This window comes from Nannospalax galili, unplaced genomic scaffold, assembly GCF_000622305.1.
Source record: "Nannospalax galili isolate Female #2095 unplaced genomic scaffold, S.galili_v1.0 scaffold744, whole genome shotgun sequence".
Lineage (NCBI taxonomy): Eukaryota > Metazoa > Chordata > Mammalia > Rodentia > Spalacidae > Nannospalax > Nannospalax galili.
The window spans coordinates 2,181,774-2,203,460 of record NW_008351509.1 but is presented as its reverse complement, the minus strand read 5'-3'; the positions used below and the strand labels follow the sequence as shown (position 1 = coordinate 2,203,460).

Here is a 21,687-nt window from a genome sequence, read left to right as displayed (position 1 = left end):
CTCTGACCGCGCGCACCCGGCCGCCTGGCTCCCCGGCCCGGGCCCCGCCATGCCGCCACCGCCCGGGCCCGCCGCCGCCCTGGGCACCGCGCTTCTGCTGCTTCTGTTGGCCTCCGAGTCTTCGCACAGTGAGTACAGCGAGCGCCCCCAAGCCCCTCCATTCCCTGGAGCCAGGCGCCGGGCCTGCACCCCGCCGCGGCATCCTGGTGCCGGGTATCCCAGTCCCCCAGGCATCCCAGCCTTGGGGACATTTGGGCCCTAGCCATCACGGTCCTACGACGCCCCGGAGCATCCCAGACACCCAGGCATCCCAGCCCCGGCCATCCTTGTCCCCGGACACCCGGATCCCGGACATTGCACTCCCGAGTGAGTGCAGGTTGACGGCGTACCCTTCTTCCTGCAGCCGTGTTGCTGCGGGCGCGCGAGGCGGCGCAGTTCCTGCGGCCCAGGCAGCGCCGCGCCTACCAAGTCTTCGAGGAGGCCAAGCAGGGCCACCTGGAGCGGGAGTGCGTGGAGGAGCTGTGCAGCAAGGAGGAGGCCCGGGAGGTGTTCGAGAACGACCTCGAAACGGTGAGCACACGCCGAGGTCTCGGGGCGGCTGGGGCCTGCCCTGCGTGTGGCGGAGTCCGTCCTTGGGGACGCCACAAGTCCCGACACCCACCCTGTGCGGGCCCAGGGGACCCGCGGACTGCCGCATCCCAGACACACTTTCTGGAGTCCTGCCCAGCATCGTGGGGATTCCGCCGCTGCGCCCACCCCAGAACTCTTAGACGAAGAGCTCCAGGCATACCCTCACTTCCACCACTTTCGCACCCCATTTCCGCTGATGACCCCAGGTCCTTTCCTTGGAGACATGTCCTTGAGTAGGGTCTCAAGGCCCTGTAGTAGCCTCTGAGGGCAACGTTTCAAGAACATGTTCAAACTAAGCCTAAGCCTACATCTACCCCGGGATGAAAAGAACCCATGGGAAAGAAACACAATGGTTTGAAGCTCAAAGGCTTCCTCAGGTTGCCCCCTTCCCTGAGCTGGGTTGGAGGTAAAGGGTGGGTGGGGCTCTTTTGGTCTTCCTCCAGAGGGACCCGGGGTTTTCCTGAAAGAGGAATCGAAAGATCTCAAGGCTGGAATTGCTTGCAACAGCAAGTCCAAAAATATGATGACAGGAATTGTGCAAAGAATATGCATATAGAAGGGTGGGGAGGAACGTGAGGAAGGGCCAGCACCTGCCTCTACAGGGGCTGTGCTGGCCCAGGGCAAACTTCTATTAATAATGTCCCTGGGTAATGGAGCAGGCAGCCAGCCAACTGCAGACAGACAACAGCCCACATGTGCCCAGGAGTTTCCCACAGGAGGTGAAAGTGAGGGAAGGATGGGAGGGATGGAAACACACCCCAGGTTAAGGTGTGCCTGAAGTTGGGATCTGGACTCCAGGCGCTCAGGGCTGTGCAGTTATGCAGAGGGCCTTCAGTAACCTGCCAAGTCGGTGTGCTTTCACAGCTAGGTTTTGGGTTCTGCTGGCATTTTTCTTTCAAAAAATTCTTCTGGGATGAAATAAGCATCACATGTGATAGAAGGATGGATCTATGTGAGCCATGAGGGCCTTTGCTGTGACTTGTGTGTAACTGGCTGACTGGACAGTCCCCAATCAGATCTACTGTTCTGACACCAGTGCCTCAGCTGTTGGGTGCCATCACAGCTGCTTTGGCTCTGCTGCCCAGTGCGGAAGCCAAGATCAGGTGATAGGCTGTGTCCCACATGCCACTGCCCAAGGTACCAACAGCCAGACAGGCTTCACTTTTTTGTAGGGGTAGATGGCTAGTCTTTCTAGCCTTGCTGTTTTCCTGTTTCTTTGATCATGATACCTGATGGCCCAGCTTTTAGTCCTTGGTCACCTGGGCTGTGGGATTAGGCAACTGGTTTAGTGCCCTGCAACCTCACCCTTCCATGAAGCATTCTGTCATTCAGATGTGAGATGAGGCTTGTGGTGACTAGAGTTGAGAGCAGCAAGGCCACCACCCAGTGCAGTCCTGCCAAGGCAGACAGGCCCAAGCTGGCCCCTACTGGCTGCCTGGACATGGAACTGCTACTCTCTGAGCCAGGTCCCTCTAGTTTTAATTGCTTTATGTTTTAATTATAATTTTATTTGCAAAGGTGTGAAATGAAGACATGAGAAAGAGAAAAAGTACTCAGAACTCCATCTCTTTAAGTAACCTCTGTTCCATCCCTGGAGGATTTCGCATTTCTGTCTGCATTTGTGTGAAGCCCCAGGTTATAATGATGGGAAGGACAGTCCCTTCTTGTCCTGTCACAACCTGTCCTCACCAGGACCTGGTAGATACCTGTTTCCATTAGAATCATCTGGACTTGTCCACAATTCTCCACTTCTTTGCAATCCCTATACCTCAGTAACAGCACATTCATTTCCCCCCAATGGATTAGCTTACCTTCCCTGTTGGACAGCGTACCTGGGCGTCTTCCCTGTAGTATGGGGATTGCTAACCCTGGTGTCCATCCTGCCACCTTGACTGCTTGCACAGAGGTCCTGCTCAGACCCCCTGATTCTACTGCTTTGATCTGGCTGCTGATCACTTTCTTCTGTCTCCATGTCCTGTGGGATATGGGCAAGTCTTAGGGAGGGGTAGGACTAGACTGGACTCTGAAGACCTGGTGTCCTGCATGGTTCCTTGCCTGGAGCCCTTCCTGCTTCACACCCTTGAGGAGACTTCAGATCAGGGCCATTGGTCCTTTGAACACCACTCACCTTCATGTCCTGAGAAGGAAAACAGTTCCCTTCAGCAGACCAGCCTCCCTAGGTGGCTGGCTTATCTTCCTAGGAAATGCTACATATTTTCCTGGCCTTGAAATGTAGCTCATTTCTTGTGTTGGAGGAGGCCCATGAGATGGTCTGTACAAGGCACATGGCCTGGGCTTCCCTACAACGAGAGACTGTGGTGTGCAGATCACCTGCCAGACTAGACTCCCATGATGGTCCTAGGGAATCCTTGCTGCACCAGGCAGAACCCACACACATGGGGGCTGATCCTGTAAGTGGAGTTTTAGGGCAGGTCTTAGAAACTCAAGGAACTTGTACATCTATACTGCAGAGAAACCAGTAATGGTGAAAAGCAGAAAATGAAAATTTAGTTAATGCACATTAAGAAAAGGTACAGATAGAGTGGTCCCATGGCCTCAGGTTTGTCTTTAGAATACTAAGATGAGCTTTAGGCTTAAATAGAAAAAGAATTGGGGCATGAAGGCCTCAGTTATGCATAGTTAAGCAATCCTGCTTAAGGTGTGGTCTGGTTGATCTTTGTCTTGGTTCTGGTTCTACAAGGTGGTCCAAAGAAGTCCTTACTGCTTGAAGGACAAACTGTTTCTCAGGAGATGGTTACCTTTTCTCTAGGGTACAGGCTCATCTTCATAGATAATTGTTCTAAATTTTGGGGTGATCTATCTGAGACTCTGTTGTTCCTAGAGACCTTTAATTACCATTTGGCGGGGGTGCTGGGACAAGACACAAAATGTTGACCCATCTTATGCTAAGGCGTCTTATCTTTGTGCCTTCAGCCTTGCAGGGGAATGAGATAGGTATGCATCTCTAGTTTTATGTAGACAGTGCTTGAGTAATTGACATGCCTACATGCAAACGTATAAGCAAGTGACCTACAATAAGATAGATGCAAAGTAAAGGGAAAGGTGCTAGTCCTTCAACCCTGCTTTTAGTTCCCTTGTGAATCTGAATGAGGAGTCCGTGCTTTTTAGCAAAAACAGCTTCTAAGTGCTTGTTAGAATCCTGCTTGTATGTTTCTTAACCATTGCTGGACTTAAGACAGACTCTGCTGTGAGTGACATCCTGGCCAATTGTAGCTAACATATACGTGCCTACCTCTGGCTCCTTACCCCTGACATTCCTTCCTAGGGCCCCAGGGAGGTAATGAGGACATAGTTCTGTCCTCCAAGCTGGGTGGGCCTAGGCAGCTGGGACCAGTTGGGGTTTCTTCCTCCTCAAAGGGAGGGAAAGTACCAGACCAGACCTCAGTCCTCAAATCAACAGAGGATCCTTCCCAGATGCTGGTAGCTTTTTATACACCTTCTTCAGGGAGAGAATGCAACTCCTCCTCTTCTTCCTCCTCCCCCTTCCTCCTCCCCCTTCCTCTCTTCCTCTTCTTCCTCCTCCTCCCCCTCTTCCTCCTCCTCCTCCTCCTCCTCCTCCTCTTCCTCCACAGATTTCCTGTGGGCCTCCTCCCACATTCCTCAGTGGCTATGTCCCTGTGGTAGCAGCACTGGCCACTTATAATCATTGTCCCTCCTCTCCCCCACAGCTTCTCTGTTATCTCATGTCCATGTTACTGTTCCTTCCGGGTACTTTACTCTCACTAGTAGGGGGTTCTCTGTCCCAGAGGCTAATTCAGAGAGGCCCTGGGATTGCAATACTGTTCTCCACCAGGCCTGCCCCTGACCAGGTCCTCAGTACTTCTGCAGAAGCCCCTTACTAATTTACCAGATCCTTTAAGGCTGTCTCTACAGCTTAGGGTGATTGCCTCCAGAGGTTCCTGGGAGATTCGTGGTCAAGAAGTTCATCCCAGCTGGAGTCTCAGCCTGGTACTTGGAACCCAGCCTACAAGCAGAAAAATGCAGGCCTGGTTGCTGATTAGCACCTTGTTTTATTTGAGATACAAAGTTCAATATTGCAAACACTCACCGTGGGGCTGGCTGCTTTTGAGGATTAAATGCTTCCGTGGGCTGAGTGGAAGAGTTTCCCCTCCTTCCCTGGCTTGCTCTTGTCTCTACCTCATTCTCCCTCCACCACCCCCCAGGACCTGGCCCTTCTTTGCTGCTGCTGGTGAACTCTGGTAGAATTTTGAGGTGCTGTTCACTTTAAAGGTCTAAGATTCGGGTGACCATGTTTAAACCATATCCACCCACCACGGACCTGTACCCTGAAATGCTGGGCTCTTTGAGGACAGTTTGGGGAGGGCCATCTCCTGGGCAGATAGAAATCCCCCCCACTTTCCTTTGGAACACTAGTCAGTGGGGACAGGGACCCAGTTTTGGAGTGGTATAAGGAGGGAGATGTCCTAGCAGGAAGAGGAACCCTCTGCAACCTGGAATCTGGGGTCTTCGCAGGGAAGGGACATCCAGGTGAGATGACCACTCCATCTGCCTAGGTATTTTCCCCCAACACACACACACACATACACACACACACACACACACACACACACATGCACATTCAGATATTTACACAGACACACATGCATCCACACAAAAATGTACATAGGCACAGAAGTTCATACATACTTTCTCTCCTGGCTTCTCTACCAAGCATCCTACCCTCTGCCATCCTGTCTATCTCCAGAGGGCTTTAGTCACTGTGGGCCCTGAGGGAAGGGCATTGCAGTCCAGGGCCACAGAGCTATTGCCAAACTTTGCAGACTGATCTGGCACAGGCTTGAGGATGGCAAATGGCCCAGCAGACAGGGCTAGCCTCCATGGGTCCTCAGGTGAGCTTGTAGAGGAGATAAGCCCCTCTGGTTCTATAGGCATTGAATGCCAGGCCCTTCGAGGACCTTCTTCAGAGTAACAACAAAGTATCTGATGTTGTAGATAACACACAGGCTCAGTATCAGATGTTTAGAAAAATGTTCTTCAAGAAAGTGGCAAAGTGAAGGGCCCCAAGGTCAGAGCTGAGGCTTCAGCAAGCTGAACCCTCCTAGGTTACTCACCCAGTGGCCCTTGGCCAGGTCCCTACTTCCTTCACGCCTAGTGGCCTCTAGACCTGCTCAGGTGAAAGCCGAAGCTACATCTGCCAGGCAGAGCTCCTATCTGAGGCTTAGGGACTGGTGGAAGCCTCCATCTGCTGACAACCATACTATTCCAGCACCTTCACAGCACATGCTCTGCGTTTGACCTTGACAGAGTTCAAAGTATGTTTTTAAATTTTTCAGGATTTTCTTTTAAGGAACCAGTAGTGGAAGAAACTGGAAACTTTAGTTAATTCCCTGTGCGCTGAATAGACGTACAGTACGTGAGAGACGCACTGGGGCCTAGAGTCCACCTTGGTGTTATGCCCATGATAATGAAATACACATTCCCATATCCATCCCCCCAGATGTGCTGTAGGCTTAGTTTTGTGAGGATCTCCTCACAAAGCACATCCCTAGACCCAGGCTCTGCACTCACGGGCTCTGATCTCAGGGAGGGTTCAGCCAGCAGCTTCTACCTCAGTGGCCCCAGGGCCTCTTCCTGGACCCTTTGCTCTTGGTAGAGGGTTGGAGGCTGACGGAGCCATCTGCAAAACTAACACTGCTTGTTGTAGAACTGCTTAGTTGCTCTACCTTTAGAAGTTCAGAGGGTTTCCCCCACAGTGCAGAAGCTCTCCCCTGCAGTTGGGCCTTCCATCAGGAGGTAGCCTTGGGAGCCATAGAGTGGTATTGTGTTCTTGGACTGCTCCCAAGCCTCAGGTGAATGATACTGTTCAGTTCCCACGTTCAATTCTCCTCACTTGGGTTCAAGCTGCTTACATCTCCTTGGTAGGAATTCTGTCACAAGGCTACCCTGTGTGTGCCTTGGTCCATAATTAGGGATGAAAAGAGAATCAGAAGTAGAGACACTCCTTGGTGAGGGTCTTCATACCATCTGCAGACACCGATCAGCATGGCAGACTTCTCTTTAACATACCTGTCCTGCCCTGCAAGCCTTTTCAGCTGGAGCCTTACTGTGCCCAATGTGCCATCTATTCAAGTGTTTGTTGGGTGATCAGCTGACCTTGTAGCTCCCTGGGTTGCTCAGGCTGGAAGTTTCCCCTCGGAAGCTGGTTTGTTGGCAAAACCACTTTATGGTCAAGGGCTTAGTAAATTCCTGTGACTGTTTCCCATGAAAAACATCATGAATAGTTTACTGTGCTAATAAGAAAAGTCACCTGCTCCTTGGAGGCATAGTTGTCAGATGATGTGAAGGACTTGGAAACAAAATTTAAGACTGTTTTTACTAAGGAAGTGATTTAGTAAAGGGAGTTCTTACACCCCAATGCAGGGTGGTTACACCATGTGGATCTGGCTTGTTACACTGTGTGGATCCAGAGGGAAGTCTCAGCCCATAGATGTGTGCAGAGCTGGGGAAGCAGAGCATGCATCCATTCCACACTGAGCATCTATGGGCCTATGTATGGTGTGAACATTCTGTGGGGCCAGTCTTTAGGGGCCATCTTTCACTGGTGCTGTCTATGGGAGTGAGTTTTTTGGGGTGCTATGTGTGTGAGGCCATGATATAGCGAGAAGACAGAGATGAGGATTCTGTCTGTGTGCTATGCCCCTTCCCCTGAGAAAGTCTGTGAGAGTAAGACTGAAAGCCCAGCCTGTATATACTGCCCCAGCCTGCTAGCAGAGAAGTCTTAGGCTCAGAGAGTCTGAGAGCACACGTAGACAAAGGTGGGAACAAAACTACAAGTAGCAGCTGTTGTGTTCTGGGTGTCCTGGAATCTTCCCAGCTGCATTGTGTGGGGTAGCAGTGGGAGTGTCCTGTTTGCAGCTAGAGGAAGCGAAGTCAGTTCAACCCACTTTGGGCTCAGATGTTTCTTCAGCTTGATAATGCACATGGATGTCCTCTGTGTGGGTTTTGTCTGTTTTTGGTCCATGAACTGTCTTCAGGCTTAGTCCAATCCAGAGACTGCTGAAGAAAGTCCAGCTGCAGCCTGGCTGGTGAGGCCTTCCAAGGAGGCCAGGGAAGAGTGATAGCCGAAGGGTTATTCTTAGACAGGGTCCTGTCTGGTCCCTGTGAAGGGGAGCAGAGAGGTCAGCCTCCTGCTTCTGAACTATGGCACTCTCAGGAAACTTCAAAGGCCACTGGGTCCTTTTGAACTGGATTTCAGAATTGCAGCATCCTGCCAGAAGAGATTCCCATGGCTGACCTGGTCCTGGCTTAAAGGCAGACCCAGCAGCAGGACTACTAGGGGAGCATGGGCAGTGCCCTGTTACTCTTGGCCTTTGCCATGTATATGACTGTGAGAGGCCCTTCCTGGCCATGTAAACAACACATCAGATTCTCCCCATGCCTGCTGGCTGCATCCCCACACTTGCTCTATAACATGAAGAGCTCTTGTCATGTAAGTACCATCTAAGGAGCCCCACGAAAGACAAGGCCTTGGTGCAGTTGAACCTAGCATGAGGTCCTAATATTCTTTCTAAAACTGTAGAAAGTATCTGGGCAGGCCCCCAGGGACAGAGATCTTACTCCTGCCTCCTCTGCCCTGTTCCCTCTAACTCTGTCATACACATAACCCCTCACCAGTGAGAGAAAGGTGAATGGAGATTTAAAAAAAAAAATTCTACCCTGCACATCACACACGGGTGGGTGCTCTGCTGGGAGTCTGTGGCATCGAACCTGTCTGGCTGTCTGCTGAACGTTTTCCTGGATGTCAGAGCTTTCTCTTGGGAGCACATAGCACTTTGGTATGTTTGTTATTAGCTTTTCTTTTAGTCCAGTCCAGTCCTCTCTCGCCTGCAATGCCAGTCAAGTTTTCAGATGCTTTCTGCTCCTTCTCCCCCAAATAATGAAGCACATGAAGTGAAATTCCATTGGTTCCCATGAGTGACTTGGCCAAGGAGGGATCCGCACTGCTCTTTTATCAGGGCCACCCATTTGCAACAATAACGCCCATTAGTACACTAGATTGCACGTGACAATCACTAGGTGTCCAGTCATGATACGAAAAGCAGACCGCCTTTGGGAAACCGGCTGCTGTCAGTGGCTGAGGTAGCCCTGCCTCAAGAGTATTTGGAGCCAAGCTGCTACTGTGATTGACCCTAAGCTGCATTGCTACCTGCTTTAACCAGGCAGTGACCCTGGAGTCTAGACTGTGGCAGTTGACCCCAAACAGTCTTCTACCCATACTACCACTAGCCCAGGATGGCCAGGGGCCTCTGGTATCCAATAGTTTACTTGTAAACAGTGTAGGGCTCCAGAGATGGGAAAGACCCCACATGTACAGCCTCATGTCTCAGCCAGAATTTTTTTTTTTTTTTACCAAGATGATGAGCACAAACCAAGGGAAGTCTACATCTCTAGATAACTCTGTGTCCTTGGACTGAAATGGGGCTCCTACCTGGAACATTCCTCGTCCTCCTATATCTACTTTCTCATGAAACATTTTGACAGGCACCTTCTAACCAGCTATAAGTGATGCCAATTTGCCTGTGACTAAAAGTGAGTGCACAGTCACATTCTGCAGCCATTCTGTGGAAGCTGAGTCGGCAGAAGCCTCCTGGCCCTTTGCTTCTTCAGGCGTTTTCCTTCCTGACCGTGGTTTCAGAGCAGCCTTGCTGTTCAGAAAGCCAGGGTGGGAGATTCTCACCCCCTTCAACAGCTGCGTCATGAGAGTTTCTGTCTCCAGGTTTGATTAACCAATTACAGTCCTGTTTAAAAAGCCTCATACTGTGCCAGTTAACTGTTGCCCTTCTTTTCTTTCCACAGGACTATTTCTATCCAAGATATCAAGGTATGTGTAAGTCACTGTGGTACTTCATTGTCATACAGGCATAGGGTGTCTGTTCCATGATGGGGGAATCCAGTTACCAAGTTATTCCTGGGAGAAGAAGCCTGTGGAGTTGGAACTGTCCAGAACATGCAGGTCAACACGTGAATTTGTTTTGTTTTTTTTATTTTTTTTTTTATGTGTATTTGAGTGTTATGCTTGCATGTAGGTAAGTGCACCCATGTCATGCAATGCCCGTGGAGGACAGAAGAGGCTGTTGGATCCCCTGGAACTGGAGTTATGGACAGTTGTTAGCTGCCATGCGGGTACTGGGATTTGAACCCGAGTCTTCTGCAAGAACAGCCAGTGTACTTAACCACTGAGCCATCTCTCCAGCCCCATGAATTTGTTTTTTTATACCAAAATTTTATTCTAAGTTGCCTGAGCCTCAGACTAGTGCTGCTGTTTGCAGACATCTCTGCTGCTTCCAGGCTCCCCACTGTTTAGAAGTATAATTAAGTATCTCAGATTTACTGGTCTGAGGATGCTACTTCTGAAATTATTGAGGACCCCCTCCAAAGAATTTTTCTGGTGAGGGCTGTGTTTATTAACATTTGCTGTACTATCAATTTTAACTTAGAACATTGTTTTTATATGGTTTGAAGAACAGAAACATATAAAACACTCCCATCATTGGAATGGGACACATGGTGGGCCAGAAATCCCCACTGTATCCTCATAGGAGAGACAAAAACGTGACATGGGCTTCTAGCCTAGAGGACAGTCACTGTATTCCCTAAAAGCAGCCCTGAGTTTCCCTCTGAGAGCTGCTTATCTAGTTAACACCAAATGAGCTTTGTATATTGCTTATAAGAAGAGTGCATTTTGGGTCCTTTTGTCTTAGTAACATACACTTGGGTAAGGTATTGCCTTCTGTTCTCCTAGAGGCACCTGCTCTGAGTCTATATCTAGCAGCGGCTCAGGGGACCTGTGACTAGTCCAAAAAGTACTGGGCTACCTCAAGGGCCAAGGCAGAAGGAGATAATTAGCCCATATATCCATCCTAACCATATTCATGTTGTCTACACCATCTTCCCACATTGGACAATCAGCAGTGACTTACTGATTTAGTGACTGTCAGATAGAGTGGCAGAACACCATTGTACCATCCTTAGACATGTGTGTTCCAAAGCCATGCCCCAACTCCCTTGTATAACACCTGTGTCTGCTGTGTCTCATGCCCTGGAGGACTGGGAGCACGCCTCAAGAGCAGCTCCACTTTCAAACTAAGAATGCTGTTTTCTACCCAGTCTGCTATGATCTTATAGTTCAGCTCTCTGGCCATGGTCAGAGCTCATTAAATGTCCTTGGTATTCTATATAGTAGGCGGCTCTAACATTCATTGGTTCTAGATTCAGGGACACTTTCCTGCTTTCACTGTCAGGAGGTTTTTACTAATGATAGCCAGACCATATAGTCACTAGAGGACCACAGTACCTAGGTGAAGAGAAACCATGTCAGTTGGCACTGACTCTGACACCTGCCCCAACCCAGGGATGATGAATGATAACACAGTCAATTTCTTTCCTGCAGACTGCATCAGAAAATATGGCAAGCCTGAAGACAAAAACCCAGATTTTGCCACATGTGTTCAGAGTAAGTGTTCTCTCTCTCTCTCTCTCTCTCTCTCTCTCTCTCTCTCTCTCTCTCTCTCTGGCTCTCTTGCTTTCTCACTTACTTATTCTCTTGAGTCATCTCCTGGGTAACTGTGGCTCAGTTGTGGTTGGGGGAAGATTTCTGAATATTCCATCACCACGAGAAGTTGTCAGGCCCTCCCAATCTGCCCCTTTCTTTGAACTTTCTTTTCAAAGAACTACATCTTGTTTTTCTGAAATGAACATTAAATATACATGGTACAGGGCTTAAACATCTCACAGGGTATGAAAAGCATCCCTGCCTCTGATCCTGGAGGCAAGACTACCAGTCACTAATGTCAGCTGTCTGTTTGCACCTAGAAGTGCACAGCTGTCTGCACACTTGCTCCATGCCCCCATGGCTACGTGGGCCCACTGAGTGCCTGTGCAGATCTGTTCTTTCTTCTGCTTTCCTGGAATGTGTCATTCACACTGCACAGAAGCTCTCTGGGCACCTGCCAAGGGTCAAACATTGAACTTGGTAAATTTCCGACAGGAAAAGAACTGGCATGTGGCAGGTGGCCATCCTCTAGGGACAAAGAGACAAGGGTTATGGTGTTGGCCAAGTGTAGAGGACTCTCTTGAGAACAGACCTATTCCAGTGGAGGTGAATGCCGCACTGTCCCTCATTCTAGAGACACACTTTGTAAGGGGTGGCTGTGGCCTTCATGCCAAATTGACCCATGTGTACTTGAGAAGTAAGTTTAACCCTCCAGCTAGACACTGAAGTGGAACATACTCTATCTCCTGGCTTCAGGCAAGTTCCCACAAATCCATGGTGACTGGATGATGTGAATCTCCAATTCTGAGCCCTCAATTTCAGGCCACTCTGACTTTGCCTGGTCCCTGCATGCTTAAGGAAAAATGGCATTTTATAGTGACCTACCAGAAACTACTGCACAAGAGTCTAAAAAATACTTGAAGACTCACAGGCATTTTGTTGGCTGTACTTTGTGCAAACCCATCAGACTTTGGGATATACCATGGAAACACCACAGAAAAAAAGCAGACACGTTGCACATCTTCCCTGAGAAGCCTAGACTTGCTTCCCAGGCCTTCTGTGAGCCTGGCACCCAGCCCATCCTGGCTCGGCACAGGTTGAAGCTGCCAACAATGAGGCTGACCTGAAAACCCTGGATGAACGGAAAGAATGCAGCTTGGAAATCCAGAGATTGGCTCCCACCTCGCCTTGTGGCAGGCACTCCCTGAGTCCCTGCCAGGTGGCAGAACCCTCTTTGTCTAGAGTTCAGGTATGGGAAGAAGGAGGCCATCTATGGGGAAGACCTCCCCGCCAAGAGAGTACCAAACACCGGTGTGGGTGCTCTGAAAGACCCTTAGCATCCTGCCAGGATGATCTCCAAGTGAGATATTGGCCAGCGCTCCCAGGGCCCTCCTGGCTTGTCCTGAGACTGTTCCCTGTAATAAAGGAAGAACAAATGCTGACTTCAGACCTGCATGAGCAGCAGGTGGGACAGGGATGCCCCAGAGCCATCACGAGGAATGAGTCAGATATGAACTATCATGGTACAGTGGCTGTTCACCATGTGCAAGCAGAGAAATTGAGCACCTGTCTCATAGCTACTTCCTCAAAGGGCAGCCCCAGCCTCCCGCTGGTCCTCAGCTCTTAGGTCTCAGCCTTTCATACACTGCAGGCAGCCCGAGAATTCCAGGTGGATGCCAGGCAGAGAGGAGCATCACCCACGTGAGGCATGGGCTGATGTTAAGGGACCAAGTGGGATTTTCCTGGCTCCTGCCCCCTGGTGCAGACTTAGGGTTTGAACAGCGGATGGTAGTAACCAAACTCTTGAGTACAGCAGAGAAGTGGGGCTGGTCACCCTTTTCCAATCAGGGCTCTAGGTGTATTGTCTGGAATCAGCCCCATTCCACACTTTCTAACAGTGAAAACCTAGCACCAGTCCTTAGTGTCAGACTCTGGATAGAGTAGACTTACACCAAGAAGGAAACAAGGGTGGCATCAAGATGTTTAACATAGGTGGCAAAACAGCTCTGAGTGATAGACTATCAGTCTAAGTGGAAGACCAGTCTGAACACTGTCTGGTGTTCAGGGCCAGGAAATGTCACCTCTTGAGAGAATCTCAGATGACTCTCTCCCCTCTCCCTTTGTGTGCCCCTCGAACCCCTAGAACTAGCCAGCTGTTGGTAGACAGGAGCCACCCCACCCCTCACCCCATCCAGGCAGGCCACAGATTCTTCAGATGGTATAGAACGAAGGGTCCAGGCCTCCTGCACTCTGGCCCGTGCCTGCATCTGCTTGGCTTCTGAAAGGATTCTTTGAGCACTGAACATAATAATGGCTCTTTCTGTGACTTTGCCAACCTTGGGATTGAAAGTCATGGTGAACTTTCCTGCCCCCACTGAAGGCAGTGTTCAGGCTGTGTTCCAGAGGTGCTCCCTAGAGGGCAGTGACATTGGAAGGTATTTTAACCATAGGCCAATAAGCCAAAGGCTAAAACAAGGCTCAGCCACCCCTGCATCCTCTTCTGCTGGCCGCTGCGCACCTAGCCTGAAGCCTCAGTGCTGAGATGCTGTGTGTTTGGTGGGGAGGGATCCTAAAAGAGCCTTCCTATCCATGTGGTGGGCCTGGAGTTCCCAACATGTTCTGGCTCTTCCAAAGCTGTGTCCTTTGGGGAGAAGGTGCCCAGGCCTTTCCAACGATTCTGGGGAACCCATTTCCTGGGAAGCCTGAGCCCATGGTCCTCAGCAGATCTTTCTCCACATGGCCCAGTGACAGCTACCCCCTACCAGCAAACCTGGGTGATGTTGCTGGAACTGGTCCCAGTTCTTCATATTTGTTCCTATCCCAAGATGGGAACCCTCCCTCATAGCCTAGCCTGTGTCAGGCCCCCTCAGAAGTCCTCCTAGGGCCCTGCCAGAGGCTCTGATCATGCCCAACTGTGTGGGCAGCTTTCAGAGAAGCTTTGGGTGATTTTCTCCTTTGCTTCCTTCAACTTAGACCTGCCTGACCAGTGTACCCCGAACCCCTGTGATAAGAAGGGCACCCAAACCTGCAATGACCTCATGGGCAACTTCTTCTGCCTATGCAGAACGGGCTGGGAAGGCCGGCTCTGTGACAAAGGTGAGACCCCACAGCCTCTCCACTGTATCTCCCATCCTCCCTGATCTCACTCTGCCCTATCCACTCCTCACCCCCATCCGTGACTGTGAACTCAGCCTTAGCTATAACCTCTCCTGGGAGCTGGTCCCTGGCCATACTAGCCTCCTTCTTGGGACCCTTGGCAGGTCAGGTCCAGGGTGGGACATTACTCTGCATGAGAAACTCCCAAATGCAGCAACCCTGAGCTAGGAGCTAGGCTTCCACAGAACTGGGGAAACAGGAGGCTGCTCTGAGACCCGGGCTAGAATGAAGGGCCCCACATACAGGGGCCCCACATTGAGTCACTCAAATGAAAGTATGAGACTTAGGTAAAGCTGCAAGAAAGATGCCAGAAATCTGCCAAGCCCTTTACTCAGGTCAGCCCAGCTTGTGCCTACAGACGGTCTGGGTAGAGCTGTTCAGGGTGCCAGGCTAGGCTGTAGGTGGGTCTCATGGCTGCTGAACACTGGTAGGTCCCTTTTGTCCTTCACCCTGTCCCTTGTGTACCTGAGTCCATGGCTGTGTCCACCAACAGTAGCTCAGAGCTCTCAGGCCCTCACATTATCCACCTTGTCCACCATGAGACTAGTAGGGGAGTGCCCAGGGAGGAGCCCCTAACTCTGTCTTCATGTCCAGATGTCGATGAATGTGGCCAGAAGAACGGGGGCTGCAGCCAGGTCTGCCACAACAAACCAGGCAGCTTCCACTGTGCCTGCCATAGTGGTTTCACACTGGCTTCAGACAGCAGGACCTGCAAAGGTAAGGCCCTGCCTGTGAGCTCTGCACCTTGACTATATCTCCATCCTGGGGAGGGGATGAGCATCTTTTGGAGACAGCTCATCCAGCAGTGTGGCCCCTCAAAGTTTCCCCATATCTGAGGGCAAGGGCAAGGGCTGGAGATACCCAAGCATACTGGTGCTTCCAGGTTCCTTCCAGCCCATGGAGCCTGCAGATATCCTATGTAGTCCCAGAACCAAGACCTCTGCAGGTGACTGCAGGAAGCTCAGCAAGGTGCAGGCCCCAGTCCCCCTGTGCACCTACTACACCTCCCAGACCTTCCCATCACTGTTCCTCCACTCTGCCCTGGGAACACAGAGGCAGATGGGCCCTCCCCACTGTGTAGTCCCATTTCCGCTCTGGAGTTCCTTGGGTCCAAACCAGAACAGGGAGCCAGAGGACACCCAGAAAGTCATTTTAAACACACCCCCCCACCTTATCCCCATGTTGATGTCAGGTATAGAGGAATGGCACTCAACCATGTAGAGGAGACCATCCTCCACCCTCCAATATGGATGTGCCCAAGAGTGTCCCTGAGTAACTGAGACTCACTAGGACTGGGCCATAGGTCCTGTGTGCACAGCCCAGATGGATACTGGGATGAGCACAATTCAAGGTCTAAAGCACAAGTCTGATCAGACAAATGACTATTCCCTTTTCATAATTTCCATTTTCATCCACCACCTCTGACAATCCCAGGCCATATTCCTAGAAGGTGTGATTATATGGGAAGGCGCAGACAGTCCCTGTGTTCTCCGACCTATGTGAAATGTATAGGAAATGCATATGGAAATACATAGGCCTCCCCTCCCCTCCTATGTCCTCCTCATTCCAGGAACAGAAGCACACCCCTCCACCCCCATGGCTTTGCCCCTGGCCTTCACCAAGGGACATAGCCCCTATGCTTTAGTAGCAGGTTGAGGAGATCCACCCTGCTGGGTGGACCCTGAGCAACACCATCTATAGTGTGCCCAGGATGGGGTGAACACCGTGTGGACTCTAGCCTACTGTCATTTGACACCCATGGTGAAGGCAATGCACCTTCCTCCTCCTGGTCTCCACCCTCCTCTGTCTTGGGGCTGTTCTCACCCTCCAGCCCCAGTGGCCGCTGCAGCTGTCCCAGACCAACCTGTACAGCCCTGGCCTGGCTGGCTTTGCTTGCAGATGTAGACGAGTGCACAGACTCAGACACCTGTGGGGAGGCACGCTGCAAGAACCTGCCAGGCTCCTACTCCTGCCTCTGCGACGAGGGCTACACATACAGCTCCCAGGAGAAGGCCTGCCAAGGTACCCATGCCACAGGCACCCCGTTTTCTTCCTTTTCTGCCTCTTAGCCCAAGACACATGTTGGTTACTGCATTAAGTGTGGGATACATTACTGCACTGATGGCAACCATCAGTCCAGTGTTCGGGGAAGCCATTGTACACACATGAGGGTTGGGAAAGGCCCAAACCTCCTGGAAGTTGCTTTGTACCATCATTGAAGAAGACCTGTGAACCAAGCCCTCTATCTTGTCCCCTTTGTGGTTTCATCTACCATTGTACCTACACATGTGTACACATACACAATGCTCTCACACATGTGCACGTGTTCTAGTGTGTACTCAGATGCACACACACCTCACACATCTGTGTGCTTGTCCTTCTCTAGCCTGCAGTAGACAAAGTGAAGACCCTGAGTTCTTTGGCAGACTTGGGCTTCTTCCTAGCCCTGTGTGCACCTATGGTAGATTAGGCTGGGGAGGCAGGTGAGCTCTTGTCATTGTGGAGGCCCACCATGTCCTGAGGGCAGATCCAGGCTCCCCCTATAGTCACTCTTTCCTGAAGCTATGAGGGAACCTGAGGGATAGCTGTGGAGCCCCCAAGAAGAGTTGAACCCCGAGAAAGGGAACATGGGACTGAGGAGTCAAGATGATTCTGTTCCTGCCCCATTTCCCACAACACATAGGATCACCCTTGCTCCCTCCATTCCAGTCACACAGTTTGAACACAGTCCTCAGACGTCTGTAGCCTTTCATTTCTCTCTAGGAAGCAGAGACCTGAGAGGCAGGTCTGTGGGGGAACCTGCCCTGTTAGGTGGTCCCTGATAATGTCTATAGTATACCTCTGGGGAAGAAGAGTATTTAGAGCCTAAATAGTCCTAAATACTTCTAAATACTGCTCAGAGTATTTAGAACCTTCCCCATGCCCATCATGGATCTGTCTGCCCACAGATGTGGATGAGTGCCAGCAAGGACGCTGTGAGCAGACCTGTGTCAACTCCCCAGGCAGCTATACCTGCCACTGTGATGGGCGTGGGGGCCTCAAGCTGTCCCCAGACATGGATACTTGTGAGGTGAGTGGCCCTAGTGCCCATTAGATGGCCTCATCAATACCTTAAGGGATCCCAGTGCAGTGCTTCAAGTGGAACCCCTTACCACGATCAGAGGTTGTGAAAGAAACATTTCTAGAGGCTTGGCTAGCTGAAGGCTCCTGGTTCCCAGGGCCAAGCAGCCAAGCTTCTGTGTTGTGGAATGTTTGGTTGTGTTGATGAAATTTCCATAGCAACTCCCCTCTCTCAGCTATCTGGCCTGCCAGTACAGACCCAAAGTGTGAAATGTGTACAAAACACACACACACACACCATTCACTCAGGGCTTGGTATCAGGCTACAGAAACTGCAGAGAAGCTGAGCATTGATGGTGTTTTATGAAAAACAGCAGCAAGGACTCAGGGTAACCAGGTGCCATGATGGCTTTGTGAGTCACAGACCTGGGAAGCAGCAGCAGTAGTTTTCAGTTGTGGGTCTGAAGTCCAGGCCAACCAGCTGCTCTGCCTCGAGATCCTCTTACATGGAATGGTATCCTCCTGAGGATGCAGGAATGACAGGCCTGGTGCTTCTGTGGCCCCTGCCTCAGCTCCCTGCTGGCAGTGTAGCAAAGCAAGATCCCTCTGTCCCTCAGCTCTCCCAGGGGATCAGCTCTATGTACTTTAGTTCCATCCTTTCTTTGGTCAGTGGAAAAGCCTGTAGCCTGTAACTGTAGCATAGGGCAAGGAATGTTCTAGAACCATAGTCTTCAAGACTTGCATGTTCTGTTCAGTTTGTAACAGTATACCCAATAATGAGTTTCTATGGTTTTCTGTACTCTTCTGTTGGTTTTAAGCATTTCATAATTTAAAAATGAAAACCAAAGAAAAACTAGCAAGACAAATGAAGTGACGGGAGAATTCAGAACCCTGGCCCTCGGCCTGGAGGCACCAACATGGGATGGGCCCTTTAGGCTCTGGGATTTCCAGAGGTGTGCTCTCCCTGGGGTGCTGAAGGGTCAGAGGGACCTCCTCCATATGGCCAGGGCCTCAAAGTTATGCAACAGGCAGCCACAGGATGTCCCTCCCAATACCTTCCTGTCTCATGGCAGGACATCTTGCCATGTGTGCCCTTCAGCATGGCCAAGAGTGTGAAGTCCTTATACCTGGGCCGCATGTTCAGCGGAACCCCTGTGATCAGACTACGTTTCAAGAGGCTGCAGCCCACCAGGTGAGAAGCCAGGCACACAAGACAGCAGGACCCAGGTGAGAAGGCTAAGCCCTCCTGCTCTCCAGGAGTCTAGAGTAATCCCAGATCTCTGAGTGAACCAGCTTCCCATGTTCTGGAAAGTGTCATGGGGGGCCAAGACACACCGGAACCCTGGGACTGGGCAGCCCTGCACCACCTTGCTCTATGCCCCACTTTGTTTCTTGGGTCTGTTTACAGGCTGGTGGCTGAGTTTGACTTCCGAACTTTTGACCCCGAAGGGGTCCTCTTCTTTGCTGGAGGCCGTTCAGATAGTACCTGGATCATCTTGGGTCTAAGGGCTGGACGGCTTGAGCTGCAGCTGAGGTACAATGGTGTTGGGCGTGTCACAAGCAGTGGCCCAGTCATCAACCATGGCATGTGGCAGACGGTGAGTGGAGGGCCAAGGCTATCCTTTGAGCATTTGACAGTGAATGTGGCCCAAGGGCAGGATGTCTACTCTAGTTAGTTTATATACTCAGGGCCCAGCATGGAGCCCAGAGCTGTTCTTCACATCATCAGTGACTGAGCATGACTTCCTCCAAAAGGGCCTCATGTGAAGGCATGTGGCATCAGTCCAGGAAACACAAGAACAGCTGTAGAAGGGGAGGATGCCCAAGGACTACAGGACACCACAAAGGACAGCCCAGCTCAAAGCACTCATTAACCTGAGCCACCAGTACCCGGCTCACTGCCTGTCCCCTGACCACAGAGGATTCTGCCCCCAACTCTGGCTGTTGCCGTCACTGGAGTTGTGATGACACATAGCGACCTCCTACTCAGGTGGTAGCTGCTCAACTTTGGACTCACATCCTGTTTCCCAGGCAGTAAAATGGGCTTGGGAAGCAATGTTTCGAAGAGAAACAGAAAGACACCATTTTTCCTTTAGCGGTAAAGACAAAATGGAAAACCCATGTCCAACTCTTCAGACAAATGTGGATGTCTATCATCTCTAGCCAAGTGTCATCTGTTCCTCTTCCTAATTTAGAGAGACCAGGGTCTCTGCAGCAGGAAGGGGTCCTCCCTAGAGCAAAGCAGAAAAGTGAGGTGCCCATGAAGAAGGAAGAGGCCCAGAGGGAGGGTGCCCTCCACATAGCCATGGGGACAAGCATGGGTTAGGGGCCCAGGCAGGATTGCTGGCTAGGAGCAATCACTGTGACATGGTCCTGCCTGGGCCACACCTTGAACCCATGGTTCAATAATAGTATGGGAGCCCAGGGAAACCAGTCTTGTCCCTTCCAGTACCTTCTGTCCAGCCATCCACAGCACGGCATACTCTCCTTTTCTGATAGATGTTTCTACTTCGGCCAAAAGGACACTTAATATTCTAGAAGATAGGAATAATACCTAGTGTACCTTCACAGGCTTTCCTGTGTGGGAACTTTCCTAGGAATTTACTTGATCAATATTGCTACATGTCAGACTCTCAATTAACTGTTAGCTATTAAGAAATTTTTTTTTAAGTTCTGCTGTCAGCTGTGAGGGCTGGGAGATCAAGGCAGTAGTGCAGGGACAGCTGTGATATAGGCAGGCAGCTTCTTGGCTGAGCTGAGGGTGAGTCCAGAGGTATTGAGATGGGTTACCTCAGGGATGAGTGTAAGTATAAAGGAAACTGTTCTTTGAGGTACATTAGGGCCTGGAGCTCCCTGTGGATGGCAGGGAGGTTGTATAGGCCATGGGAGTGGGGTTGGGGAGGAAGGTTGTATAGGCCACAGAGATGGGGGATTGTGTAGGCTACAGAGGCAGGAGGTTGAGTAGACACTGAGGGGAAACCCAGGGTGAGCTGATGCTCAGGCCTAGGCTGTACTGAGGAGTGTTGTGGTTTCTTCTATAGAAAGCCATAAGCCAGTGAAAACTGTGGGAAGGTGGAGAAGTAATGGCTCTTCTCTCACAAGAACTGTTTCACCTCCCTTGAACTATAGTGGGTACCTAGCTGCAGTCAGCTGTGGTGACTAGATGGGCTTTCCAGGCCAGGAGTACAGGCTGGGCTGGGATCTGTCCTGGATGGTTGACCACCTGACACCTCAGTTGTGAGCAAGTTAATTAACCTCTTAAGTGGTTTCTCCTATAACAAAGACCATGCCTTCAGTAAGTACCTCTCTCGTACTGAGCACAGTGTATACCACCAGGACACCATGTACACTTGGTCACCTTGGGCACAGCGAGTATTGCATTACCCTCTGAAGGGATGAAAGTCTTCTCGAATGGGATTCCCTGCTATGAGAGGCTGTTTCATGGTATCCTAGGGGCATCTGACCACTGCTGGGCATTGACTCAGTGTCAACATGACACTGGGTGAGGGGCAGTCAGGTATTATACTTTTTGCTCCTGGTCCCAGGCCTCGTCCTCCTGCTAGGCAGCAGAGGACCCATTGCCATCTCTGATGAAACCAGCCCAGGGCCTGCAGCATTGAGACCTACATACAGCCTATGTCCAGCCCAGGCTGATGCCTTCCTCCCATGCAGTCTCACTTGCTAGGGTCAAAACTGAAAAAAAAGGAACTTATTTAATCAGAAACTTTTAGCTTGGTAGTAAGTCTACAAAGAAGCCAGGGCCATGCCAGTGTTCAAAATGTGGCCTGTGAGGGTCATGGCACCCTTTGTGCTGTGGTCTGTGGTCAAGGACACGGAGCCTGGGGTGTAACTGTTAGGTCTGTAAAGCTCCACTGGGCTGTTACTGAGACTGAGATTGTGTCACATATGGTAAGAAGAATTCAAACATGGAGTTCGTGTGAGACTTCATTCTGGCTATGGCCCAGCATTCAGCTGGGGTCAAATTCCACCTGTAGCCTGGAAGTTCCCCCACACAGCCACACAAGCCACAGAGAATTGTACTCCTTGCTCTCTGCAGTGCCCAAGGCCTCAGGCATGGAGAACAGCTTACTCAAAAGAGAGAATGAGTTCTCTCATGTCACTTTGCCCAGCACAGGGTGGATTAGAATTAAAGTTCTAAGCCTGTTTGAAAGCAGCCACCAAAGACAGCTGAGCTCACGCCACATCAGACATAGCTCTCTGGTTCCTTTAAACCAGCATAAGCAGCAATGGGACCTTTCTATGGAAGTCTTCTGTAACAAATTGGAGGGTTTTTTTGTTTTATCCCA

At 50.7% G+C, this 21,687-nt stretch overlaps 1 protein-coding gene across 1 annotated transcript in view; it reads left to right on the top strand.

The window, feature by feature from the left end:
* Positions 1-6: 6 nt before the first annotated feature.
* The window catches only part of Gas6 (growth arrest specific 6), a 28,548-nt gene continuing 6,867 nt past the window's right edge, over positions 7-21,687 (top strand). The window contains exons 1-10 of the mRNA XM_008848438.2: positions 7-128; positions 404-570; positions 9,469-9,493; positions 11,063-11,125; positions 14,138-14,260; positions 14,915-15,037; positions 16,220-16,342; positions 17,269-17,390; positions 18,454-18,572; positions 18,789-18,978. Coding sequence (XP_008846660.1) covers positions 50-128; positions 404-570; positions 9,469-9,493; positions 11,063-11,125; positions 14,138-14,260; positions 14,915-15,037; positions 16,220-16,342; positions 17,269-17,390; positions 18,454-18,572; positions 18,789-18,978 — 1,134 coding nt within the window. The 5' untranslated portion in view covers positions 7-49. The remainder of the gene's footprint in view (positions 129-403; positions 571-9,468; positions 9,494-11,062; positions 11,126-14,137; positions 14,261-14,914; positions 15,038-16,219; positions 16,343-17,268; positions 17,391-18,453; positions 18,573-18,788; positions 18,979-21,687) is intronic.